Source organism: Camelus dromedarius, chromosome 12, assembly GCF_036321535.1.
Source record: "Camelus dromedarius isolate mCamDro1 chromosome 12, mCamDro1.pat, whole genome shotgun sequence".
NCBI lineage: Eukaryota > Metazoa > Chordata > Mammalia > Artiodactyla > Camelidae > Camelus > Camelus dromedarius.
In genome coordinates this window covers 35740185-35767611 of record NC_087447.1, presented here as the reverse complement: position 1 = coordinate 35767611, position 27427 = coordinate 35740185, and the positions used below count along the sequence as shown (strand labels likewise).

Below are 27427 nucleotides of genomic sequence, written 5' to 3'. Positions count from 1 at the left end.
TCCTCCCACCTCCTGATAACCACTGCCTTCTGTTCCTATAGCTTTGCCTTTTCCAGAATGTTAAACATATGGAATCAGAGTATAGAGTGAGATTCACCCATGCTGGTGCGTGTATCAGTAGTTTGTTCATTTTTATTGTTGAATAGCATTCCATTTTATGGACGTACCCCTGTTGGTTTATCCATTTACCAATTGAAAGACATTTGAGTTGTCTCCAGATTTGGGCAATAACAGATAAAGCTGCTATCATCATTTACGAAAAGGTTGTGTATGGATGAAGTTACCAGGAGCAGATTGCTGAGTTTATGGTAAAGATATGTTTAACTTTACGGTAACTTGCCAAATTGCCTTCCAAAGTGGGCATGTAGCATTCTTACTAGCAGTGTATGAGAGTTCCGGTTGTTTCATACACTTGTCAGCACTTTGTAGTATCAGGGTTTTTGTTGTTGTTGTTGTTTGTTTTGTTTTTTAGATATTCATATTGGTATGTAATAGGGTCTCATTCTAGTGTAACTTGCATTTCCCTAATTACTGATAATGTTGAGCATCTTTTCATGGGTTTATTGCCCATGATATATCCTCTCTGATGAAGTGTCTGTTCAGATCTTTTGTATGTTTAAAATATTATGTTGTCTGCTTTGTTGAGCTTTGGGAATTCTTTGTATATTTTGGATTCAAGCCTTTTATTAGATATAAATATTATCTCCCATCTGTGGCATATTTTTTGTTCACCTACAAGTGTTTTTCAAAGGGCAAAAGTTATTAATTTTGATGGAGTACAATTTATCAATTTCTTCTTTTATGGATCTTGATTTTGGTATTGTGTCAAACAGATTACGTGTATTGCACTTTAAGTTAATTTTTATAAATGGTATGAGGTATGGGTTGAGATTCATTTTTTTGTACATTTTTTGTTTTTCTACATGGACAATCATATCTTCTCCAAATAGAGACAGTTTTATTTCTTCCTTTCCAATGTGTATGCTTTTTATTTATTTTTCTTGCCTATTGCTCTGGCTAGGACCTCTAATATGATGTATGATAAGAGGGACTGAGAACCAGCATTCTTGTCTTTCATCTGATCTTGAGAGAAGGCATTCAGTCTTTGACTATGAACATGGACTTAGTTGTAGACTTTTTATAGCTGTCCTTTGCCAGGTTAAGAAAATTTCCCTTCTATTTGTACTTTGCTGAGAGTTCTTATTACCATGAGCAGATGCTGAATTTTGTCAAATACTTTTTTCCACATCTATTGAGATAATCTTACAGTTTTTCTTCTTTAGACTTCTTTTTGCAAGATCACAGTATTGATGTTTACTTGAAAAAGGAAAGATTTTCAAATTTATTTCAAATAAATAGCTTTCAAAGAATAGTAGTTACATTTAAAGAACATTTATATATATATTTTTTAAAAATCTGAGTCAAGATTTACACCACCAGCAAAAGGCTCCTTATTAAACATGTTTAGAAGTTAAATAGTTTACCTAAGTAAAAGAAACTATAATTCCAGGATTCAGTAACTGTGGATCAACTTCCAAGTGTAATCAGATGAGTTCAATGTAACTGTCATATTAAAAAAAAAAAATCTTGAATTCTCCAGATTTTGTAGTTCCAGTTTCTAGCTTTAAAATCTTTAAATCACCTGTTCTTGAAGGTCCATTCTTACTGTTTTTATGATTCTAGCAGTCATGGATTCAACAAGTGTATCGGAAAGTATGCAGAGAGTTATTTACTGCTCACTTGAGCCCCAATGTTGTCTGAGGTTCACCGATGATTTTTTCTTAAAAATATTTGAGCTCTCTGTGGGAATGGCTTTCTTGGCCATTCCTGTTTGGAAAGCTTCCCCAGAGTGTGAAGCTTCAATCCTGATGTTACTGAGGTCAGACCAATGGCTTGTTTTGGGAGATTTTGCCATTGTGCATCCTCAAAGACAGCGAACTGCTGATGGAGACACTGTAATTTGGCCTTTTATTGTCATCCTTCCCCAAATTATTTTTTAAAGACAGCTTTTTAGAGGAGTTTAGGATTCACAACAAAATTGAGAGGAGGGTACGGAGGTCTCCCATAGTGCATAGCCTTCCCCGTCACCAGCACTTCTCACCAGAATGGTGCACTTGTCACCAGTGCTGAACCTGCACTGACACATCATAATCACTGAAATCCATGGTTTACCTTAGGGTTCACTCTTGTGTTGTATGTTCTGTTGGTTTACACAGATGTATGGTGACATATATGCATCACTATAAAATCATACAGAGTATTTCCACTGCCCTAAAAATTCTCCGTGCTCTGCCTGTTCATCCCCTCACCCCTACAACCACTGATCTTTTTACTGCCTCCATAGTTTTGCCTTTTCCAGGACGTCATATAGTTGGAATCATACATGGTATGTAGCCTTTTCAGATTGGTATCTTTCACTTGATAATGTTCATTAAAGGTTCTTCCACATCTTTCTGTGGCTTGATAGCTCATTTCTTTTTAGCACCGAATAATATTTCACTTCTTTAGACTACTAATACGATGAATTGCTTGAATTTTCAAATGTTGTACCATTCTTGCATTCTGGAATTAGGCTTATTGGTCCGTATGCGTTATTCTTTTTATATGTTGTTGGATCTCCATCAGAGGTATTAATCTAAATTATTGTGTTGATTTAGTTTTGGTATCAGAATAATGCTAGCCTCATATAATGAATTGCAAAGTATTTTCCTCTCCTTAATTTTCTAGAAGAGTTTGTATACATTTATTAATATTAATATTTTCTTTCTTAAAAATTTGGTGGAATTCAACAGTGAAACCATATTGGTTTGAAGTTTTTTGGGGGGCAGGTTTTTTAAAATACATATTCAATTTCCTTGAAAGATACAGGGCTATTCTGGTTATCTATTCCTTTTTCAGTAAGCTTGTGTAGTTTGCATTTTTCAAAGAATTTATCCATTCCATTGAAGTTGTCAAATGTATAGGCATTAAGTTACTCACCATATATCTTATTATTCTTTTAATGTCTGTAGGACCTGTGTCTGTGTAGTCTACCTCATTTCTGACATTGGTAATTTGTGTTTTTTCTCTGGCTAAAGTTTTACCAAATTAATTTTTTTTCTAAAAGAATGGTCTTACTGGTTTTTTCTATTATTTTTATGTTTTCCATTCCATTGATTTCTGCTCTTACCTATATTATTTTCTTTCTTCTGCTTAATTTGGGTTTAATTTACTCTTCTTTTTCTAGTTTATTAGGTGGTATCCTAGGTAACTGATTTGAGACCTTTCTTCCTTTTATAATATAAGCATTTTTAGTGCTACAGTTTTTCCTTTAAGGCTGATATAGCTGCATCTTACAAGTTTTGATATGCTGTATTTTTATTTTCATTAAATTCAAAATACTTTTAAATCTCCCTTTTGATTTTTATTTGGTATTTATGGGTTATTTATAAATGCTTTTAAAAATAAGTCTTCAAGTATTTGGTAATTTTCCAGATACCTTTCTATTATTGGTTTCTAATTTAATTCCTTTGTGTTCAGGGAACATTCTTTGTCTAACTTGAATCCTTTTAAATTTAATGAGATGTTTTATTTACTAGAATATATTCTAGTCTTTATTCTAAGCATGATTCTATTCCTTATTCTTTGTTCTGGGTAGTGATTGCTCACTACTGAAGCAGTGGCCTTCTGCATGCCCTGCCCTATGCTCTATGTATTATAAGTTATTTCCACTCTAGCTGGTGTTGGCTCTGACCATCCCTAGCAAGCTGTGAGACCTGGAGATTTTTCTCTCTGCTCCTTTCAGGTGGTTCTTCCCCTGGTCTCAGGTAGTTTTCTCATCTGCATGCACTGATCAATATTTAGTTGAAAACTCAGGACAGGGTTAGGACAGTGTCATGGGGACTCTCTATAGAGCTTTTCCCTCCTTCCTTCCCCACGTCTCTCTTTTCCTCTCCCCAGCTCTCTTCTCTTCAGTATTCTGCTCTGCTGACTAGGTATCTTGGTCTCCGTGAACTCCCAACTTTTGTCTCATAAACTCAGGGAGCCCACCAGGCTCTGCCTCGATTCTTCCTTTCTGCACGGTGGCCTGGAAACTTCTCTGAGCCATAACCTTGGGCGATTGTAAGGCTCACCTTATTTGTGAGCCTTTCTCAGTGATCACTCTCCTGTACTGCCAACTGTTCAATGTCTGAAAACTGTTGTCTCAGGTTTTTAGACTGTTTGAGGCAAGAAGGTATATCTAGTACTGATTACTCCATCTTGGTCAGAAGCTGAAGCCCAGGTTATTAACTTCGAATCTTTTGTTCTGTATCCTTACTTGGACTTGAAGTCCTCTGCACGCAGGTGAGGATCCCTGGGCTTCAGACATGGGTATTCACTCCTAGACCTGGGACAGCGCTCCAGGCTTGTGGAGCCCACGGCCCTGTCTGCACAGCTCGGAAGGCTCAGGTCATGAGAGAGCCAGAGACTTTCCCAAGGTCAATGTTTTCTAACTGCTGGACTGGGGCTCCCTCTACTTCAACACAGTGGTTTATGTACTGTATACTTTGCAACGTGATTAATAAAACAGTGATTCTTGAGTGGGGGGGGGGTATAAAGTCATTATAAATATTTAAAAATCCTAATCTTTTCATCTCCCATTTCTACAGAGTAAAGCTAATAATCCATAACACATACAAATTTAACCTGGTCTGTATGTAGCAGGGGTTGTAGCTTTGAATTTAAAGTGTTGTGGATTTAGCAAACATTGACTGAGTCCCCAGTTTATGTCAGGTCCAAAGGCAGGTGCTGAGCATTCAAAGGTGAGTGGGACATAGTTTCTGCCCTTAAGAAACTCACGGTCCCCTGGGAGCCTTGATGAGGGAACAAATGGATTCTATCTTAAAGACCAGCACAGGGATGGGGAGACCCAGAGAAGGGGAACCCAGTGCAGAAGCTGGGGATTTAGGGAACATCTCCCAGAAGAAATGATGTGAGTCAGGAAAGAAGAGAGTGATTAGAAGGGCTTGGGATTTGTGCTTATTTGGGCATGTAGATGTCGCCTGCTTTCTATTGTTGCACTTCTTCTTTCATTGCTTTGTGCTGGTAGTAATGTTTTGAGAATTTTCCCATGCCATCTTGGACTCCGTCTTGGCTGTGTGTGGCTGAAACAGAGCCTGCCACATAGCAGGTTCTTAATAACTGTTAGTTGGACAAATGGATGGTTGGATGGATGGACAGACAGACAAGCTGTGCTCACATTGTTTCCCCTCCCCCTACAAGGTGTCTGTGGACTCACAGCCTGCGTGGCCCCCTGTGAGCAAGCATGGGTTCAGAATTGAGGACACAGGCCACATGTATGTGATCCGGACACCGTCACACATCCAGATCCAGTGGCTCCACAGCTCAGGACTCATGATCCTGGAAACCAGCAAAGCCAGCGAGGCCCAGGGCCGTGGCCTGTGCGGTGAGGTGGGACCCAGCTGAGGGGAGGGGATGCTTCTTGGGTCCACCTCTGCTCTCAGACACAGGTTCCCTGGACCAGGGAGAGCTGGGACAGAGTGCCAGGCCAGAGGTGGGACCAGCAGAGCTGCCAAGGCAGAGACCTGATGTCTTGTGCACTGAGCCTGAAGCTACCAGCAGGGAGATGGCGCAGAGCTCTGGCCTCAGCCAGTTGTCGCTTTAGCCGAGGTTGACTGTCAGCTTCCCTGATAGCTTCCTAATACCAGATAATCCTCCATGTCTCCATATGCCTGGGCAGTTCACAAAGCACTTCCACACTCTGATCTCACTTATTCCAAGTCATCCACACAATAGCCCTGAGAGATGGCTATTGATCTAAAGTAGAAAGGGGGCTCAGAGAGGTTAAGTGGCTTGCCTAAAGTCACACAGCAGAGCTGCCACAACACAGAATTAGTGCTCTTCAGACTATTGCATGGTTGCAGAGAGCACGCCCTAAGGGCCTGGATGTATTTTGATAAGAAAAAGGGGTAGAGGAGGAGTCCAAGTGTGGATTGCTACTCCTTGCAGGGGCAGAAGGACGTGGGCTCCTACAGAGCACTCCATCATGATTATGATGATGGATGACATTGGAATACTTACCACACATACTTGTATGCTCTCCATCCATAAATCTGCACCCATTTTATTCATTCACACTCACACCCCTGTATTCAAAATGCCCTCTGCACATGAACACGTGAGTCTGCTCCCAGTTCCTTCCTTCACTTGTGCAGCACATATTTACCATGTACCAGTCACTAGGAACAGAACAGTAGGCAAAACACACAAAATCTGTTTTATGAAGCTTCCATTCTTCCTGACACAAACATCTCTACACACACACACACATGCACACACACGCACACATCACCATCTCCTCTCCCATTGCTTTCTCACCATTTCTTCCTTCTCCTGTTTATGCCTGGGGACGAGTGCTGTGGCCAGCATCTGGTGGGCCAGCTCCTCCTTAGGATGCCTTCAGTGACTCAATGCCAAGACCAAAAATCTGACCAGTAGGACTATTGATAAAATCTGAGGATTTTGTATTAAATCATACGTTATATTCCCAAAATTGGTGGCTGGAGATGTCAGAGCAGAAGTCAGCTAATTTATCTCTATTTATTCCAAACTAACACTTGGTATACCGGGCACCTGCTAAGCAACTTAGGGGAATATTGAGAGAGAGAATATGAAGAAAAATGAGTCTTCGCACTCAGCAAGACAGACCTGCAAACTTTACCTGTTACACAGAATTGGGAAGGTCATGGATGGATGCGCCTGTGGCGCCTGTGAAAGGACTTCTGAGAAAGTGTTTCAGACAGAAGGAGCCACATAAGCAAAGTCAAGGGCAGGGAAGTGTGTGGAGCCTAGAGTGTGAGAGATGAAGCTGGAAGTTAAGGTCATTTTAGAAGCTGTAACAGATAAACTTCTTCTCACCTCATCTCGGTGCCTTAACACAACGGAATTTTATTCCTTGCACACGTAAATTCCCAGATGGAGTGTCCTTCCATCCTGTGGCACTGCCATTCTCAACACAAGCCTCCAACTCCACATAAGGGAAGAGAGTGGGGCAGGTTTTACGGATCCGGCCTGGAAGTGGTGCCCATCACCTTCAGTGATGTTCTGCTGGCTGGGATTCACCACATGGTCTCACCAACTGCAGGAGAACCTGGGAGAAATAGGCTAGTGGGCCGCCGAGGGAGAAGAGGAAACAGGTGTTATAATTAGCTAGCAATCTCTGCTAAAGCAGATTTTTTGGAGTAACTTAATTTTGATATAATGTTAAACTTAGAAGTTGCAAAAATAGTATAAGGAACTCCCATGTACTTTTTATCTAGATTTCCCATTTTGCCCCGTTTGCTTCTCTCTTATACTCACACACACACACGCGAGCGTGCATGCAGTTTTCTATGCATATGGAATTTATATACATATATCTTTCTGAACCATTTGAAAGTATGTTTGAGGCATTGTGTCCCTTTATCCTTTAATACTTTGGTGTGTATTTCCTACAAACAGAGACAGTTTCTTACACAGCGGGTTTCTTAGCTTCTTTGTGCATTATTTGTCTTATCTATAAAATGGGGATATAGTAATGCCAGCCTCAGAGAATTAGTATGAAGAATATTAGGTGTGACAGCTAGGGACCTGGGAGTGGTGGTGATTATCATGGTCACTGGGGCAATTCTGTCCCTTTCAGGTATCTGTGATGGGGACGCAGCCAATGACCTCACCCTGGAGGATGGTTCTGTGTTGGGTGAGGCCGAGGACCCTGCTCCCTTTCTGGACAGCTGGCAGGTGCCCAGCTCCCTGACCTCAGTGGGCCAGACCCGCTTCCGCCTGGACAGCTGTGCCACAGCCGACTGCTCGCCCTGCCTTCGCATGGTGTCCAACCGCACGTTCAGTGCCTGCCACCGCTTTGTAGGTGGCACCTGGGTCCAGCGTGGGGGGTCCTCCCAGGCTGGGAATGGCAGCATCTACTTGCAGAGGGCGAGGTCCCCAGAGAAGATGAGTTTGGGACAGATTGGGAGCCTGCAGAAGATCCTTGTTGCCCCTGGGTGGGGCTGGGAGGGGCTGAGCCCTGGAATATGGGGAATCAGGGTAGGCAGCACTGTCTGATGCACGGCCCAGGTCCCCCCGGAGTCCTTCTGCGAGCTGTGGATCCGAGACACCAAGTACGTGCAGCAGCCCTGCGTGGCACTGACTGTGTACGTGGCCATGTGCCACAAGTTCCACGTGTGCATCGAATGGCGGCGCTCCGACTACTGCCGTGAGTTGTAGGGGTGGGGCAGGGGCAGGGGTCTCCATCCTCCTTCTGTTGCTCTCATCCCTCACCCTTGACAGAACAGGAAAAAGGCTCATAGACCTGAGTCCAAGTCTAGACTTTCCCAGGTTTAATTATTCATTCATTCACTTACTGATAGTAATAAATTTATAAATATTTTATAAATAAACCTATGCTATCAAGTTAACAAATTATTAACAAATTTACTTTTATTATAATTTATATTAATATGTCAAATAAATATTTTTTGTTTATTATTTACTTTCTCTGAGTCTTCTTGCCACATCTGTAAAATGGGGGCAGTAATAACAGCTCCCTTGAGGGTGATTTTGAAGATGACATGAGACAACACAGGCCCATCCCATGTTACAATCCAGTAAATATTAGTTCCTTTCTCTTAATTTCTGGTCGTCTTTCTCTTTTGGTCTCTCTCCTCCTTCACTGAGAATGAACATGAGAGCCACCTCCTCCCCACCCCCGTTAGGTTTGCACTAATGGGGTAGGCAGGCGTGGACCGGCCTAGAGTAGTTTGATATATAAATGTGAACACATCCATTACTCAGCTCTGCTCTTGCAGTACAAAAGCAGCCAGATACAATGGGTAAATGAATGGGCGTGGCTGTGTTTCAGTAAAACTTTATTTGCAAAAACAGGCAGCAGGCTGGATTTGGGCTGTGGGCTGTGCTTTGCGAGCTCCTGATCTAGAGGAAGGAGGCAATGACACCAAACCCCTTGCACTCTCTGCTGAGGCACAGGTGGTGCTGTGAGCCCCTCCTCAACCTGCCTGGGTCTGAACTAAATCTGGTGCCCACTGTGCCCCTGCAGCCTTCCTGTGCTCCAGCGACTCCACATATCAGGCATGTGTGGCAGCCTGTGAGCCCCCCGAGACATGCCAGGATGGGATGTTGGGCCCGCTGGACCCAGAGCAGTGCCAGGTGCTGGGCGAGGGCTGCGTCTGCGCTGAGGGCACCATCTTGCACCGGCGCCATTCTGGGCTCTGTATCCCTGAAGAGAAGTGTGGTAAGTTCCTCCCCTCCCCGGGCAGGGCCCTCCTCAACCCAGGGTCTCCTTCACCCTCCTGATGCTCATGGCTGAGTCCTACTGCATCCTTGCAGGTCTGCTCTGGGGGTGGTCAGTTTCCCAGGGAAGGTCTAGCCTGGGACAGTCTGGGTCTCCCCTCCCTCCTCAGTCCCCTGCACCCCACCATGCCCCCACTGCAGCCTGCACAGACAGCACGGGGGTGCCACGGGCCCTGGGGGAGACCTGGAACAGTTCCCTCAGTGGCTGCTGCCAGCACCAGTGCCAGGCTCCAGACACCATTGTCCCTGTGGACCTGGGCTGCCCGGGCCCCCGCCCTGAAAGCTGCCTGCGCTTCGGGGAGGTGGCCCTGCTCCTGCCAACAGAGGATCCCTGCTGCCTGGGGGCTGTTTGTGGTAAGTCCCATCCTTCACTTCAACTGTAGGATGGTTAAAAGATTCCAGCTATGCCTCTTGACCTTGATGGATAGGACAAGGCCTGGGGAAATGAAAGTGTCTTGTGAGGAGGTGCGTGGGGAGCGGGGTGGAGGACCTACCTGGAGGGCAGGAGTTGCGCCCTACAAGTCAGTGTGGGGTAGGACTTAAAGGAACGGGCTCTGGAGCCGGGCAGCCTGGTGGACGCTCCCTCCACCACCTTGTAGCCTTGTGACCTTGGCAGATCATTTCACATCCTCCGTGCCTTGGTCAGTTCTGCTATGACATGAGGTTGATAACAGCACCCACCTTCTGGGTTGTGAAAATTACAGAATTTGATAGTGATCTAGAACAGCAGAGGGCACATGGCCATTTCGGTGATTGTTAACTCTTACTGCTCTTCTGGCTCAGTCCTGGAACCTCTGTGTGACCCTCAGAGGCCCCTTCCAAGAACATGGGTCCTGGGAGAAGTACCGGGGGCCAGATGTCCAGGGGCTGGGCAGTGCTGGAGAATGGGGGAGTCCCAGCCTCCAGGTGACGGACCCTGTGGCCCCTGGGCCAGTGTGTAACCAGACTCTGTGTGAGGGCCTCACCCCCACCTGCAGCCCAGGCCACCGACTCCTCACCCACTTCCAGGAGGACTCCTGCTGCCCCAGCTACAGCTGTGGTGAGAGGTCCCAGGCTGGGGAGTGGGACATCTACCACCTGGGGGCGGGGATGCCCTGCAGCTGGGATGGGGGATCAAGGACAGCTCTGGGGCCTGGGCTCTGGCTGGAGATGAACACAGAGCTAGGGTGGGTGCCTGGGTATGGCCAGGCAGGGTCTGCCCCCAGTGCCTAAATTCTGTCTTCTCCCCAGAGTGTGACCCAGACCTATGTGAGGCAGAACTGGTCCCCAGCTGCCGCCAGGACCAGATCCTGATCGCAGGCCGCCTTGGGGATTCGTGTTGCACCTCCTACTTCTGTGGTGCGTGGACGTGTCGGCAGATGCCAGCACGCACACCTGGCCTGCAGCCACCTCCCTCCGCCACGCCTGCTTCCCTGGGTGGCTGGAGGGAAGGGGTGGGGATCTTTGGGTGGGGTGGGCCCAGGGAGAAGGGTGAGATCTCTGTCCAGAAGGAAGTGTAAGAGGAAGAGGAACCCAATCGCTGCTTTACTGTGCAGATTATGAGCACGACGGAATGCGCACTTGTTCAGTGCGAGGCATCCGACGGGTGTGAGGAAGCACTTTCAGGCTCTGACTCCAGGATGGGAGACTATGGAAACTGCTGTTGTTACCGAACCAAACTTGGGTCCACTCGGCTGCGTGCAGTAAAGCCAGTCTACACATCCGGATTGTGGTGAGGGGAAACACAGCGTTTATTGTGGGTGCCAAGCAAGGAAAGCAGGCGGCTAATGCTCAAGAGACCTGAACTCCTTGCTGGGCGCCTGCAGTTAACACTGCGCTTCCCTTCACCGCAACCTGGTGTCAGTAGATTGGCTTCACTGCACACAGGCCAGGGGACACAGGTTTGGTTTGGTAATGCTCGTCTGGCTCCTGTCACACTTGGGGTTTAGGTGCCTCTGCCAGCAACCTGCTCTGTGCCAGGCTCCTCAGGAGGGGAGGAGAGGGACTGCCTGTGACAGCAGTGGCCTGTTTCTCCCCTCAGCCTGTGGTGACTGTCCAGATCCCATCCCCGAGTGCCAGGAGGGGGAGGCGCTCACTGTGGTCAGGAACACTACAGAGCTCTGCTGCCCTCTGTACCAGTGTGGTGAGTCCTGCCGGATGTGGGGGCCAGGGCCAGAAGGGACTCCCAGGACCTTCACAGAGTCCTCACCTGGGACCAACAGGGAGCCCCAGGTGGTGAGCTCCAGCAAAGCCGTGGAAGGAGGCCCCATCAGAGGAAGCTGGGCTTGGCCATGGGAGCTGGATAGTGGGGGTCCGGGCTGTCACAGAGATGGCTCTGAGGCTTCCTGAGGAGGCTCCCTGCCCTCTCCATGGAGGCCCCCAAAGGTCAGGGGAGGCCTGTGTTGAGGGACAAATGCTTAGACCACTCCAAAACCATCCTGGCATTGATCCACAGACCTAATTCTCTGACTGACCCCAGGCCCCTGCCTCAGGGTCCCTTTTGCCACTGTTACCACTGTACCTGCACAAGGCTGTGTTTTGAAGCCTCTAAATCTCTTTCCCTTTGCAATTACAAATAAAAGCGGGCCCTTTCTGATATTTTTATAGGACACAGTACCTGTATGTACGTGTACCTTAACACAGTGTATGCTGCGTACACAGTGCATTAATGGTACCTAATAAGCATGGTACAGTCAGCATCATGGACTTCAGGCAAACCTAATGGATGAAAATTAACAAAATGGTTAAATTTAAATATGACTTAATTTACAAAAATTGCTTTGCACACCGATGGTAGGCAACAGAGAAGGTGGACCACAATGGCACAGGCAGTGCAGGCAAGGGGCCTCCCCCGGGACACCCCAAGGGCAACCCTGACTGCTTCAAAGTCAAAAGCCAACTTCAAAACAATGTCAGCTCTGGCAGTGAGTTCCCCATCGGCCTGGCCGTACCTGACCCATCAGCTCCACCTGGGGCCCAGAGGCCACTTGTCACAAAGCGTTGACATAACTGATCCAAACAGAGGGTCAGCATCCTTACTCATCTCCCTCCTCTTCTGCTTCTCTCCTCATCTCCTCCTCAGCCTCCCTCTGCGTTTCTCAGGTGGTACCCTGGTAATGGGGAGTGAGTACAGGCATACAAAGACAGTCATAGTTTTGAGTCCCAGTTCTGCCATTTATTTACTAGGTGTGTGGCCTGGGGTGACGTACGAACTCTCTGAGCCAAGTTTCCCTTATTTTTAAAATAGTGGTAAGAGTATGTGCCTTGTGGGGCTTTTGTGAAGGTTAGAGATAATATATGTATGTGAAGTGTGTGCTGTATACGTAGTGCCTTAATAGAACAGTACTTGGCATACAGTAGGTGCTCATTAAACAGAGGCCGTTGATATTGTTACCTTGTCCCAGTCTTCTTTTCTTACAAAAGCACTGTATAAGACTTGTAGAAAGTACGGAATCCAAGTAAATACAAGGAAATGAAAACACTCTTTTCCTACCTCCTAGGTATTCCATTGTTGATGCCCCCAGTTTAGTACATACCCATCTAGATGTTCTCCATGACTTTATAATAAGTGTGTTTTACCACAGTGAGGTGTACGTGCTCCTTTTCAGCCAGGTATTTTCAGTTAATGGTCTTTACCTTTCATGTTAATGCATTGTCAAGTCATATCAGACCCAGTCCATGATTCTCCTGGTCTGTCCAATCCAGGATCCACTCCAGACCCACACTCTTGGATACCTTTTAATCTAGCACCTGTCCTTTCTTTGTAGTTTGCTGAATTGTAGAGTTTGGGCCATGGTCCTGCAGAAAGTCCCCCCTTCTGGATTTACCTGGTTGCTTCCTCTTGGAACTGTTTACCTTGCTCCTCTCTCCACTGTGTTTCCTGTAAAGTGGAAGTTAGAGCCAAGGCTTGGTGGATTCAGGCTAAAACTCTTTGACCACACAGAACTTGAGCTCCATAGGATATCCCATCAGGAGACACACTCTGTGGTTTAGCTGCTGTAAGTGAGGTTAACATTGGCCCTGGGTTAGGGTGGCGGCTGTTAGGTCCGTCCAGCTTACATTTGCAAATTTTCTCTTTCAACCACAAAGTAACCCATTAGTTGGACTTAAACAAATGTCCTTCTCCCCTTCCCCTTCTGAAGTTTTTGAAACACCAGATGATAATTCTTGCCTCTGCCAATCATTTTTTTAGTAACTTAAGTAAGTCCCTATAGTCTTTCACCTTCAATGCTGGCCCTCGCACCTCCCCTCCCCGCCAAAACGTTGAGCATAGGGGTTGCCTCACCCCTTGCCTGGGCCTTTCAATAAATGAGAATGGCCGAGGGATCCTAAACTAGGAGGGGCCTGGCTGAAGGGTAGGAAGCAGGGAGGGCAAGCCCTGCAGGCTGAAGCGGAGCAGGCTCAGGGGAGGGGGGGAGCTGCTGGGAGATGGCAGCTTCACAGCGTGGGGAGTCGTATGTTTTCCTCTAGAGGGAAACAGTCCCATCAGTGGTGCTTACGCTGGTCACTGGCTCGCCTCTGACCATGACCTCTGGGGTGACACAGAACCTAAGGGAGGGAGGCCCAGGTATGTGCACTTAAGGTTCTGACATTGTCATGTAGCTAATGCCTCCCAGAGCAGGACTAGAGCCTCCTGATGTAGTTCTGTGGGGAGACTTCAGGAGCCCAGACTTCTCCCCTGGACTCCAGAGGGTGTCTGAGGACATTGTAGGAGGGACCTTGGGAGGAGCTGGGAGGTACCCCCTCCTTCGCCAGTGTTGCGTTTCTGAGGATTCACGCTCCAAGGTGTCTGCGGCTGACATGTCCCCTGCCTCCCCTCCCTCGCAGTGTGTGAGAGCTTCCGCTGCCCCCAAGTGCATTGTGGCCTGGGCACCGCTCTGGTGGAGGTGTGGAGCCCAGACCGCTGCTGCCCCTACAAGTCCTGTGGTAAGTCCCTCCCCAAAGGTGGAGGCCCCTGTGGGGAGGGAGGAGCCGGCCCACCACTGTCCACTTGGCTCAGATTTCATCCCTCCAGTGTCGCCAGAAGGAAGCTGCCAAAATGACCTTTAAAAAGTCTTCATTGCAACCGTCTGATAGTAAACATGATTTTGTTTAAATTCAGCTCAAATCCTTTTGGGAAGCAGGCGGGAATGTCAGTGATCTGTAATGAACACTCATGAGCTTTATATAAAAGCATTTTTCAAGAAAGAATTGGGAAACCATTTTGTACCTGGATATTTTACTTGCTTTTTTCTAGGCCTCACTAGAATGTAAACTTCACAAGGGCAGGAATTGAAATCTGTTTTATCCATTGCTTTGTCCCCAGAGCATAGAAAAATCTTGGAATATAAGTGCTTAAAACCATTTGCTGCATGAGTGGGTGACTCAGAAGTGTGTTTCACAGCCACTCTGACCTTGAGTTCTCCTCCTCCTGAAGCTGGAGCTGGTGTAGCCCTTAAGTTAGTCAGTGGTGCCTCCACAGTTGGCTCCCTAGCAGCTTAGAACCAGACCTGCTCATGGGCGAAGGCTCAGAGCAGAGCTCAGCTTGCTGAACATATATTTGGGAAATGCAGATAGTCAGAAATTCCACCCTTGCCATGTTCGTTCTGGAGAGACCCCCATACATGTTCTAGAATGGGCTCCAGAGCACTGGGAGGGATGAAGCCCAGATGACCAAAGGGAACCTGGGATTTATCCAGGTACCTGTTTTTCCTCCCTGAACATTCCATGTGGACCTTGGCATGAGGACCCGTCACTTCTGCCCAACCAGGGAGTGCAGCCCCCATGTCGGGTACAGGGAAGGTAGAGGAGGGGCTGCACCTGCAGTGAGGAGCCTGGGAGGCCCAGGAGAATCCCACCTGGACATCTCTGGTGAGGTGGGTCCTGGTCCCTCCTGTTTTTCAGAGTGTGACTGCGACACAATCCCGGTGCCCCGGTGCCATCTGGTATGAAGACCCTGCCCCTCCCCACTCCCCTGGTCTGCCTCCCCCTTTTCTTTCCTCTCCTTCTCTTCTTCTGGAGACCCTACTCCTTTAATCTAGTGCAAGGAGCCTTGAACTGTGAGTCAGCATTCTTGTCCCTAGCTTTGCTTTCTGGGTACAGTGCCCTCACCTGTAAAAGTGGGCCTGATCTCACTTCAGAATTTTGGTGAGGATTAAGTACTATGAAGATGATGATGATGATGATGATGTTGATGTTGATGGTGGTGGTGAAGATGCTGGAGATGATGGTGGGGATGATGGTGGGGATGGTGAGAATGATGATGATGGTGACAATATAATGCTGATGGTTGGGATGGTGAGGATAGTAAGGAGGAGGAGGAGGATGATACTCGTGACAGTAGGAAATGTTTATTGAGCTCTAACTACATGCCAGGAACTTTCTTAGGCCTTTTATGTATACTTTCATATTCTCATGACAACCCAACGAGATTCATTTTATGATTACCTCAATTATACAAATAAGGAAACTAAGGTTAAGGTTATGTAGCTAGTAAATCACAGAGCCAGAATTGGAACCCAGGAAATCTGACTCCAGAGAACATGCCCTTAACCACCAGGTTGCATGGCCCTTGAGGGAAGTAAAATACGTTAAGAAGTGTGAAGTTATGTTTTTTGTGTAATTTTCTGGATTATAAGTATTCCCTTCTCTGAGCACACATTTCCTCTCATTTTGCCCCCCATCCCATCCTTTTCTCCTTTTAACTGGTGGAGAAGGAAGGGAAGTTCTGAGCCAAGCAGGGCTCTGGGCCAGCAGCCATGCAGGGGTCCCTTGTTTATGTGGCCAGTGGATGCTCACAATGACAGGATAGGCTTGAGGTCCGAGAGGGCACGGGGGAGTGCTCCCCAGCGGGGAGGCTCCGGAGCCACACTGGGCATTTCTCCCTTTTGGGAGGGTGACTGCGCTAACGGGGCGCCAAGGGTCCCCCTGGCTAACAGACTTGCCAGCCCCCTCCCCGCCCGCTGCAAGGAGACCACCGACAGAGAGAAGAGCCCAGGTGGCTCAGCCAGGGGGCAAGCTACTCCCGAGGGTGGGGTTGGGTCTCCCCACCCGGGGATGCTGACGGCCTCTGCCCACTCAGTGGGAGAAGTCCCAGCTGGACGAGGTGTTCATGCACAGCGTGGAGAACGTGTGTGGCTGCGCCAAATACGAGTGCGGTGAGTGGGGAGAGGGAGCCGGCGGGGTGGAGCCAGCCAAGCCGGAGCGGGGGTGTGTGTGAGCTCTCAGTGACTGCTGCCACCCTGCACGCCCATCCAGTGAAGGCTCCCGTGTGTCTGAGCCGCGAGCTGGGGGTGATGCAGCCAGGTCAGACGGTGGTGGAGCTCTCGGCAGACGGCGTGTGCCACACCTCCCGCTGCACGGATGTGCTCGACCCTCTTACCGGCTTCTACCAGATCAACACCACCTCCGTGCTGTGTGATGTCCACTGCGAGGCGGTAGGGGGCAGCAGTGAGGGATGGGGAGGTGGGTGGAGCCAGGAGGGCTGGCCTGCAGACCTTCCGTGCTCTGGGAATCAGAGGGGCCCTTGAAGCTCATCCAAGCTCCCTGGACAAGTCCAGAAAATGGGCATCGGGGGACCTCAGAGATCCGTGTGGAAAGTGCTGAGAATGGGACTGGGTTGGGAGGGGTCAGGAGGGGAACAGCTAGAGTGAAGGCTTGGCAAGGGTGGGCATTTGACAGAGAAAACACATTTATTAAGCACCTGCTTTACACCTAGCACATTCCTTATCCTCTTAGATTGTGTGTTTGTGTTGCTGCCATTTGCTGAGTGCTTCAGCAGTACCTAGGTCACTGACTGGCTTCTAGTTAGGGCTAAATAAGTATTAGCTGAGTAGAGGGGATTGAAATTATTCCCATTTTTCAGATGAGAAGGCTGAGCTTTTGGGATGTCGAGCCATTTGTCAAAATTCTCACAAGAACAGAAACTCAAACTGAGGTCTATTTGGAACTAAAACTGGCTCCCTTACTTACCAGCAATGCTGTGTCTTTGTCCCCTGGGGCTGGGTCTAGGGACTGCTGTAATGGAGGCTCAGGATAGACAGAAGGATGCCCTTCCTGCCTGATAGAAGCATGCCCGCAGTTTCCTTTTTGAGCATCTGCAGGGGGCCCTTCTCTGGGTGCTGGGCTCAGAGACAGGCAGACAGTGGGAGAGGAGGAGGGTGGAGGTGGGAGGTGGCTGGGGCTCATCACAACCTATCCTGCCCTGCAGAACCAGGAGTATGAGCACCCGCGGGACCTGGCAGCCTGCTGCGGCTCTTGTAGAAATGTGTCCTGCCTCTTCACTTTCCCGAACGGCACCACCTCCCTGTTCCTGGTATGCAGCCCCTCAACCATGCATCTGGGGAGGTGTCCCAGGAGGGGACACTACGACTAGGGCCCTGGACTGGAAACAATTATGGTCCTGAGCAGTTCCAGGTTCTGACCTGCACCTGTCTTTGGAGCTGTGCCCTTTGGGTGCACTCAGGCCATCTGGCCACGAGTCCCCATTGCCCACCTCTGTGCCCTCCAGCCCGGGGCGTCCTGGATCGCAGACTGCACCCGCCATCACTGCAGCAGCACTCCCCTGGGCGCCGTGCTCGTCCGCTCACCCATCAGCTGCCCACCGCTCAATGAGACTGAGTGTGCCAAGGTCAGTGCTGGCCTCCTCCCCCCACAGCACGACCTGAGGGCAGGAGCATCAGCTGTCTTAGTGGGGACAGTGGGTAGGGGCGGGGGTGTCTTGTAGTGGGGGTTGTGTGGAAGGAGGGGTTCCCTGCAGTCTGTACCTGCCCTGTCACACCCCAACTCCACATCCCACCATGTATCTTTGCTCTGACCACATCGCACCTCACATCCACACGCATCACACAGCCACACCCAGATGTATGCAGACATACACTGTACATGTTCTAGGCACACTCGCATACATACCAACATGGGCAGTCACTCACTCCGCAGAGACGTCAGCACTTCAGCATGCCAGTGCACACACCATGCACCGTCACACACTGAGGCGCACACACACACACACACATCCTGTGGGCTCATGGTTCAGTCTTGCGGGACTGATGGGCTAACGGGTGTCCAGCACTAGCATGGACAGCTGTCGCTATGGGTACACCTCAAGGAAAGGGATTTCCTGGAGGGCTTGAGGATGTTGTTGAATTATTAAAGTACGTGACATTAATATTGGGCATTTAAAGATCTCTGGCTTTACCTAGAAAACAACTGCATATATCCAATCATTCTCTGTCACATACATACATGCAGAATCACACATGTATATACATGTATGTGCCCACAGAATCACATGCATATACTGAGACCCTCCCCCCTGCCACACACACACACTTATTTACAAAGAACTGTCACATCATTGTTTTACCCATTTCACAAAAGAGGAGGAGGTCTAGCAGGAATAATTGCCCCCATTTTAGAGATGGGACAACTAAGCCCAGAGGAAAGAGACGGCTTATGCAGGGCTGAGATAGAGCCCAGGCCACTGACCCAAGTGGGTCAGCCCCTTACCTCTCCTCTCCCTGGCCCTCACTGTGGGAAACACTAAGGGAGACAGTGCAGGGGTGCATAAGGACAGAGGCCACAGGGAAGACAGGAGGCCCTGCACCATCTTAACCCAGCCTCCAGCCTCACTGGGGGTGGCAGCAGCCTTAGTGCCAGTGTCCCAACCAGTCAGGTTAGCCCCTGTGGCTCTCCATGGCCAGCCTGGGGGCCCCTTCTCCCTCTGGCCAGGGGCTGTTGGACAACAGGCCCTGGAACTCCTTCCCTGGAACATCATGGGAGGAAAGTAGTCAATACTCTTGCAGTGTTTTTGCCTCTTGCTGAGATCTTGGCTCCTGGCCTAGGACGGGGTCTCCCACGCATCTCCCCTCCTTTCTCTCTAGGTTGGGGGCTCGGTGGTACCTTCCTTGGAAGGATGCTGCAGGACGTGTGAGTGAGCATGATGGAGGCCCAGCAATGAGGGGCTCTGGTGGGGGGACGGGGTGTCATGTTGGAGATCAGAGGGCCAGATTCCTGGCCTGGCACCTCTGGTCATGGCTCTTCAGGGGTGAGTCGATGAAGGGACACCATCACCATGGGGCTCATGGCACTGACACAGATATGCAGGTGGCCAGGGGCCATGCTTGTGTCCCTGTCCCTGTCCCAGCAAAAGGCCTCTTGCTTCTTGTGGGAGATGGGGGACATTGGGATATTAGATTCAGGAGTCAGTAACTCACCAGCCACTCTTCTTCCTCCTGCCCCACCAAGACCCCCAGCCCAGATGTCCACCTTGTGAGTTCTCCCTGTGGTCAGGAGCCCTGTCTTGGAGGTGCCTCCTGGGTGGGCTTCAGGCCCACGGGGTCCCTGATTGAGTCTGAGTGAGAGCTCTGTGCATTTGTCCTTACCCCAGGCCCCTGGATCCTGCAGCCCCAACTGCGTGTGCACACACGTCCCAGTCAGCCTTAGGACCTTTGCTTGCAAGCCTCCCCTCTCCCAGGGCCCTCAGACCCTTTCTTGGGGGAGGATGTAGAATTTGCTTTTATGTCCACATCACATATTCCAAGGAAGCTGGGTTCAGTGCCTCATTGGCTGATCTCTGACCCACAACTCATGTTTCCTCAATGTTCTAGGTACTCCCTGTGACCTGCAACCCATATCCCTTTCCCCAGGTTCCTCAGGGACCCTGTTTCCCAAGGTCCCTGTTAGCCCTGCCTCTCCTCCACGGGTTAGTGTCCACTGCCACCCAGGTACTCCTCTCAGAAGCCCACAGGACTGGAGGCGTGCAGTCGCGTTGCTGTTTCCAACAGTGTCCCTTCTGCTAGGTGGCCCTAAGCTCTGGGGACAGGGAGGGGAGGATGGTGCCCCTGCTTCCTGCCTTTGGCTAAGGCCATTCGGCCCGCATGCACGCTGGGTAGCAAGCTGCACCCTTGGGCTTGCATGGGAATATGCTTCAGCAGTGCCTGCTCTCCTGGTGCCCAGTGCCCACCATGCCCTGAGGCCATGGCTAGGAAGCCCTTGGTTCTCCTGCCTCCTGGGTGCAGAGAGGGGGGAAAAGTGAACTTACCTCTGGCCAGGAGTCCTCTAGCTGGTATGATAGGAACCCTACTGTGCTAGGGCCCAGCGGCCAGAAGAGAAGATTCCACCCCATTTTCTGCAGACCCTCTGGGGTCACAGAGGAAGTCTGTGCATCCAGCAAATATTGATTTAGCACCAGTACACCAGGCCCTGTTAGAGGCACTGTAGATACAACATAAATGACACAGCCTCATGGAGCTGATGTTTTAGCAGGAGAGACAGAATAGCAAGTAAAATTACAATAAGACGTATGCATCTGGTTTTAAGGGGGATGAAACCTTATGCAATTAGAGGTGCCTCCTGGGTGGGCTTTAGGCCCACGGGCTCCCTGACTGAGTCTGAGTGAGAGCTCTGTGCATCTGTCCTCACACTGGGCCCCTGGCCCCTGCAGCCCCAACGGCGTGTACGTGCACATTCCAGTCAGCCTTAGGACATTTGCCCGCCTGCCTCCTTAATTGTGTCCATTAAGAAAAAGAACACAGACTTACAGATCCATATTGAGATATGAAAGTGAAGATTTATTTAGAATGAGAGAACTCAGCAAATTGCGGGAGGAGCGTGTGCAAAAGAAGGCCCTAGAGCTCACGTGTCCACAGCATCATTACAAGTGTGTCTCTCGTAGGATGGTGACAGTGCCCTGGACAGAAATAAGGGAGGAGGGGTCAGGGAGCAGGGCTGGGTGGAGGGAGGAAGTTGCAGTTTCAGGAAGGGGATCAGGAAAGACCTTGGTGAGGAAATACTGAGCAGGTGAGGGCATGAATGAGCCATACAATTGGTTGTCTGTGGGAGTGGTGGTCCAGGGGGAGGAAACTGCATATCAATTTCCACCCCTGTAATAGCTGTGTGAATCAGGTGACTCCCTGGCCCTGTCCTGTTTGATAGGTATGGAAACCGAGTGATCCTGCTGTGTGCAAGCATTGTGCTAGGGACAGGGGTTTCCATTCACTCAGGAAATTGCAGAATCTTAATGTTTGAACCCTCTTAAAAGCTGTAGCTCAGAGAGGGGTGAGGACACATCCAGCATTGCCAGTGGATTAGAGACAAGTGGCGGGGAGGCAGCTAGCCTTGTCACCAAATCCTCCTCTTCCTTAGCCCAGAGCCCCCAGGCCACCCTGGCACCCTTCTCTGTCTCACCCATCTCCCCTGCCTTCCCGCCTCCACCTCCTTCCAGAGCACTGAGTTAAAAGGCTTTTCCTTTGATGGGGAGGGGCTCTAATGCCTGCGCACTAACGCTGGTGGAGGGACCCTCCAGCATGACACTAACTGTCCCAGTCTGCCCCAGCCTGCTGCTCCGGGAGCATTTCTCAGCTGCAGTTGCCACATCCACACTGTCCCCCCAGGTAAAGAGGATGGGCGCTCCTGCAAGAAGGTGACGATCCGCATGACCATCCGCAAGAATGAATGCAGGAGCAACACCCCTGTGCGTGGCTCCCAAAGCAGTAGGGGTGGGGCGCAGCCAACAATGGGGATGAGGGGTTTGGGGGGATGGAAGCTGCACCGGCTGCCTCACTGGCCTGCCCATCTCCAGGTGAACCTTGTGTCCTGCGATGGGAGGTGCCCGTCTGCCAGCATCTACAACTACAACATCAACACCTATGCCCGCTTCTGTAAGTGCTGCCGCGAGGTGGGCCTGCAGCGGCGCTCCGTGCAGCTCTTCTGTGCCACCAATGCCACCTGGGTGCCCTACATAGTGCAGGAGCCCACCGATTGTGCCTGCCAGTGGTCCTGAGCCCGGCGGGCTAGGGCTGGCTGGACCACTCTCCGCTTCCAGCTGACCCAGTGTAGGATGGGCCGGGGGCACTAAAGGTGGGAAGAGGTGGTACGTGCTAAGCATGGAATGGCAGTCAGAGGCACAGAGAGTGACCAGAATAAGCCACTCCAGCCCCTCCTGGCTCCCTCTGTGGGCTCCCTGTCCTCCACACATTGGAAGGTGCCACAGTTTGGGGCTCAGGGAACTCAACTCTGTTCCTGGCTTGGGGTCTGAAATGGGCCCTAGATGAGGGGCGGTAGCCCCTGCACATCTGTGACTCTGGCTGCAGTGCTTTGGTGGAGAGGGTGAGAGCTTTCCTGAGAAGCCAGGACCAGGGCTGGACCCAAGACACAGCGGAGGGTCTGGAAAGGGTGGCCCATTCTCTTTCTTGGCCCTTTTGACCACGGGAGAACCAGAGACACAGTAGAAGGAGAGGGGGTTTTAATTGCAACACCCAGGTCTGCATATCGCTGCCCAGGAGGACCTCCCAGAAGCAAAGGGGGTGGGTTTCCAGGGCCAGGTGCTCTCACCGATGTGAGGTCAGGCCTGGAGACTGGGGGGTGGGCTCAGTGACCTTCAGGTCCCCTGCAGCCCTAAGAGGGGTGCCGTGGTATCTTGTTTTTGACCTTGTTGTTCAGGAAAAGATTTAGAAGAGTGGGGCCATACCTGCTCCATATCCATCCCCGCCCCCAAAGCCGGCCTTCCTGGCAGGTGGGCTGGCTCTTATGAGGTGGTGGAGGGAGGGAGTGACCTCTTCCGTGAAGGTCCAGCACAACTCATCCCCATGTTGGTGGACAGCCCGCCCCTCTGACGGCCTGGCTTGTTTAATGATTCCTTCAGCCTGCAAGGGCAGCCCCTGGCTTTACAATGTGCCTTTTCTCCAAGAACATAGCAGAGTTAGTCACTGGAGGGGCCTGAGTGTGAGTTTTGTGGCTCAGCCAGCTCCTGGCTGTCTGCTTCAGGGGACTTTTCAGCAGGAGAGCAACTATCAGTGGGAAATGCAGGCCCTGTGCATGTGCAGGCCTTCTCTGAGCAATTGTCAGGGCCTTGTCTCTGAACCAGAGTGTCCTTCCTAAAGCCAGACTAGGGTCCTTGCCCCACATGCCTTTGTGCTGCTGAGTCCAGAGGGCGTGAACATGAGGTTGTTTACACCCCAGCACATACATCTGGAGGGGTGGCTGCCTAGTGCCCCGAGGGTTGGGGCTGGGGCCTTGGGCCCCCATGGCCCCCAACTGTTCTCTCTGTTCCTGTATCTGTATTCTGTTTCTATGTCCAATAAACCACAGGAAGTCATCAGGCCTCTGAGCATCTCTGAGGGTGTCAGGTTTGCTTTGAATTTGAAGGAGTTTCAGCTGTGAAGAGCAAGCCCTATTTTATGGCCCTGGAAGCCCTGACTTCTGCCCCACCCGTGCCCAGCACTGTGCCCCGTTCAAAGCAGGTCCTCCGTGGGGGTCTGCTGCTTGGAACTGAACTGATAGGAGGCTGGCTCCTAAGGGAGGGGGTGGGAAGAAGGAAGAGGACCTCGGGAGCTGGAAAGCTGGCACCCAGGTGAGGAGCCTGAGAAGTGTCACAGCTCTGTGGGCCCAGGGACAGATCGATGCCTTTCACATAGGATGTGAATGGGACAGGCCCCGAGGGTAGGTTTCATGTTGGCATTTCAACATGTCTCTATTTATTTCCCTGTTGTTCTCTCATAGGGTTCAGTAAGCTTTGCAGCCACTGTGCTCAGGTTAGGGAGAATCCAGGGATCTGGTTCTTAGTGACCCTCCAACTTTAAAGGACTGTTGGCACATCTAAGGGGCAAGTGGGAGAATGCTTTCCTGGGTTGTCCCATGTGGGGAGGAACAGGAGAGGGGAGATCTGAGGAAGCACCAATCCATAAAAGGGGGAGGGTCCTAGGGCCCGAGTCAATGTTTGGGTACAAGAGCTTCACCCAGCCTGGAGGGCCAGAGAATCCCCTTTGAAGCTAACACCAGATAGGCTTGGTTTTTATTTCACAAGTATGTATCTCCCCTCATGGTATATCTGTCTGCTAACATGAGCCCTTGGACTTTCCCTAATGAGAAGAAAGCTTTACGAGCATCTTAAGAAGCACATTTCTAAATAAGAAGTGGATCAAAGAAGAAATCAGAGTGGAAATTAGACAATATTATGAACCTCATGATTATGAAATTACAATACATTATGAGGTGCAGCTAACGAAGAACCTGGAAGGACATTAATAGCCTTAAGTGCACATTTTGTACTTAATTTCCTATCATTATAGCCAGAGATGGGGTAGGACAAGGCTTCCACACTTCTCCGTTACTGATAATTAGAGGCTTATAGCCAGTCATTTTCTCAGCACAGCACACTCCCTAAGTCACATATCGATAGCTTTCAGAGAGTTTTGAACCCTGAGCTCAAAAGAACACAACTTTACAGCAACCTTTAAAGAGAGCTGATTTAAAATACTAATTCTATTACACAGCAGGATGTTTAGATGAAGACAAAGATCATTGCTTTAGTCATTGCTGGAATCCCAGTGTTCCTGGACGATCAGCCCTCACCTCACCCTCACCCCAGTCTGTTTGCATTCACTACAAGCAGGCAGCTCTGGAACAGGACCACCCCTTGTCAGCTGTTGTGTGAACAGGCAAAGGGTGCCAGGTCAAGCCAGCCAGTCTAGGCCTAAGTGTCTTTCAGCAGCCTTACTTTGGAAGGGAGGCCTCAGACTTTCTGAGGCCTGTTCTTCGTATCTTACCTGCCACTAGTGACCCAGCTTGGCTGACTGGTCCCTCTTTGGGCTCCAGTTGGCAGCAGTTTCCAGGCTGCCTGCTCCGCCCCCACCATATATTGCAGGTGGTTACAGATTCTGATGTTCACACCAATCACTGGAATCATAGTGTTCCTGGGTTTCCATCCCCCACCCGAGCACCCCCTCCTGCCTGCTTCTCTTGGAGGCCAACCACCTACCCCAGTCCTTTGGCCAAAACTCCCAGCCCTGTTCCCTTGGCTTCCTCCTGGGGAACCAACGCTTTTAGGCTAAGATACTAGTGAAAGATAAACAAGAAGCAAATCGCTATCCAGCATGCTACCCTGCCCTGCACTGGGGGAGATCGGAGAGGGTGAGGATTTTAACCCTCAATCAGTGCTGCCCAGTTGCCCTCAAAAAGCCAGCACTGTAGTGTTGGTAGTGTTCATTAATAAAATTTTGAAATGTTGATTGACATAAAAAATACATATACCCTTTGACTAAGCCATCCTATTTCTAGGCACCTGTGGTAGGCTGAAGAGCGGCCTTCCAAAAACGCCCACGTGTTAGTGCCAGGAACCTCTGACCATGTCCCCTGCAATGGTAAAGGGGACTCTGCAGATGTGATGAAGTGAAGGACCTTGTGGTGGAGTGATGATCCTGAATTCTCCACGTGGACCCAATGTAATCACAAGAGTATCTGTAAGAGAGGCAGGACAATCTGCATCAGAGAGAGGAGATGTGATGTTAGAAGCTGAGGTGGGAGTTTGTGATTTGTTACAGCAAAAGGAAACTAATACACCCTGTAAAGAAATAATTTATGCAAAGAAGCATGTGCCAGGATGTTTATTGCTGTATTGTCTTAAAAAAATTGGTTAACAACTTTAAATGCCTATCGATAAGAAATGATTAAATAACCTGCTATAGCCACACCATAGAATATCATATAGCCCTTTGTATACTGGCATGGTGGGCTCTCCACGCATCTCCAGGGTACGTTAAAAGATGAGAGGGAATTGTGGGTCAGTTCCCACAGAATGACCCACTCCTTTATGCATCTTTATTCATTTATGGGTGTATGCAGGGGTGCACAAACACACACGTGTGCGTGAGCACACACCGCCCCCCCCCGCCCCCACTATATCCATCTCATTCCCTTGGAGGGTTTCCAGGACTGAGGAAGCCCTTCCTGGCTGTTCGAACCAGCTAGTTCAGCAGCAGCACTGGTCCTGGAGCAGCCTTTTTGGTGCTGAGGGCCCCAAGGGCTGTCGCTGTGTACAGAAGAACTGAGTGACCACTCCAGAATAGACTCAAGGCTCAAGGAGTATCTATAGCATCTCTCCCATCCTTTGTCTCCTCCCCACTCTCTACACGTGACTTGAAGCCTGAGGGAACCCTGGAGGCCACACACTCGATAGGTAAGGAAACAGAAGCCTGGTACCCAGCCGCTCAGAAAGCTGGTAGCCTAGCTGGGCGGCTGCCAAGCCTGCAGCCCCCTGTGACGTATTTGCAAACACGAGGGATTTTGAGCCCCAGAACGATCCCATTTTCCGTGCTTCAGGCTCAAGTTCCCGCCCTGATTTTCTGGGCTTAATCCTCTTCCTGTGGAAATCAATAAGGACATTGTGATGGAGTGATTCACGTTCAAGGTCAGGCCGGAGCAAATTGGAGGCGACATGCTGATTTTACTGCCCTCATTTAGAGAAGAGCCAATCTGGTTCACAGGCCCCTTAACCCTTCCCTCGCCACTCCCGCCCGCTGTGTCAGCACCTGCCCCGGCTTCAGCCTCCTCCCCCAAGGCCTGGGTCTCCAGGGCCTGTTCACCCATGTGTGGCCCTGCCCTTTACATCTCCCCCAGGCGCTGACCACACAGGCCTTGGAGCCTCACACACTTGTCATGGTGGTTTGGGGAAGGCAGATGGCAATCACAGCACCTAACTGAACAGGAACAACTTCAAGGTGAAGGTTAAACGCTGCTTGTGTAAGTTCATTGGCCATGCCTGCCCCAAGAAATCTCAAAGCGGAGTGTTTCCCACTTCCAACCCTCTTTTCAGAGTTCCATTTCCCCTCTTCTCTGCTTTCTTGGACTGTCCAACATGGGGAGATGGAGGAGAAAGAGGACCAAATTCCGTTTTTTTTTTTTTAATGCACAGCAAAGTCAGCTCTTTCCTGTGGCTAAAACCATGGTAGCAAGTTCTTTCTCCCTCCTATTAAAAAGAAAAATAGATGTTCCTGGGTAACTGGAACCTTGAATCTGAAATGATTCAGAGACTCCGGCTCCTCTGACTGGAGGGTCTACCATTTTCAGCATGAGCCTCCCATTCTCATCTGCATCAAGCCAGCCCCGGGAGGAGTGCAGGGAGCATGCACTGGCAGTTTGGAGGAGCAGGACTGAAAGTGGCTGGCTCTTTTCCACTCACATCCCACTGGCCACAACTCATAGATGTGGCCATCCCTAACTGCAAGGGAGGCTGGGAAATGTAGTCCAGCTGTGTGCCCAGGAAGAAGGGAGATGGGTCTGGTAGACAGTGTCTTCTCAGTGAGGAAGTAGAGAGACTGTGGACAACTCTAAGGAGTTCGGCTGAGAAGACAGATGAGTTAAGGCATGA

At 49.9% G+C, this 27427-nt stretch overlaps 1 protein-coding gene and 1 non-coding gene across 2 annotated transcripts in view; one reads left to right on the top strand and one right to left on the bottom strand.

The window, feature by feature from the left end:
- Positions 1-23377, top strand: part of OTOG (otogelin) — an 84471-nt gene extending 61094 nt beyond the window's left edge. The window contains exons 39-55 of the mRNA XM_064492535.1: positions 5242-5425; positions 7661-7881; positions 8092-8230; positions 9071-9265; positions 9466-9678; positions 10259-10363; positions 10555-10662; positions 11345-11446; positions 14131-14229; positions 15187-15227; positions 16364-16439; positions 16540-16718; positions 17492-17596; positions 17792-17911; positions 19164-19209; positions 21675-21754; positions 21863-23377. Coding sequence (XP_064348605.1) covers positions 5242-5425; positions 7661-7881; positions 8092-8230; positions 9071-9265; positions 9466-9678; positions 10259-10363; positions 10555-10662; positions 11345-11446; positions 14131-14229; positions 15187-15227; positions 16364-16439; positions 16540-16718; positions 17492-17596; positions 17792-17911; positions 19164-19209; positions 21675-21754; positions 21863-22063 — 2214 coding nt within the window. The 3' untranslated portion in view covers positions 22064-23377. The remainder of the gene's footprint in view (positions 1-5241; positions 5426-7660; positions 7882-8091; positions 8231-9070; positions 9266-9465; positions 9679-10258; positions 10364-10554; positions 10663-11344; positions 11447-14130; positions 14230-15186; positions 15228-16363; positions 16440-16539; positions 16719-17491; positions 17597-17791; positions 17912-19163; positions 19210-21674; positions 21755-21862) is intronic.
- Positions 1874-1989, bottom strand: LOC116155512 (small nucleolar RNA SNORD89). The gene has a single exon (XR_004139403.1). It is a non-coding gene; the product is annotated as a small nucleolar RNA SNORD89 (small nucleolar RNA).
- Positions 23378-27427: the final 4050 nt, after the last annotated feature.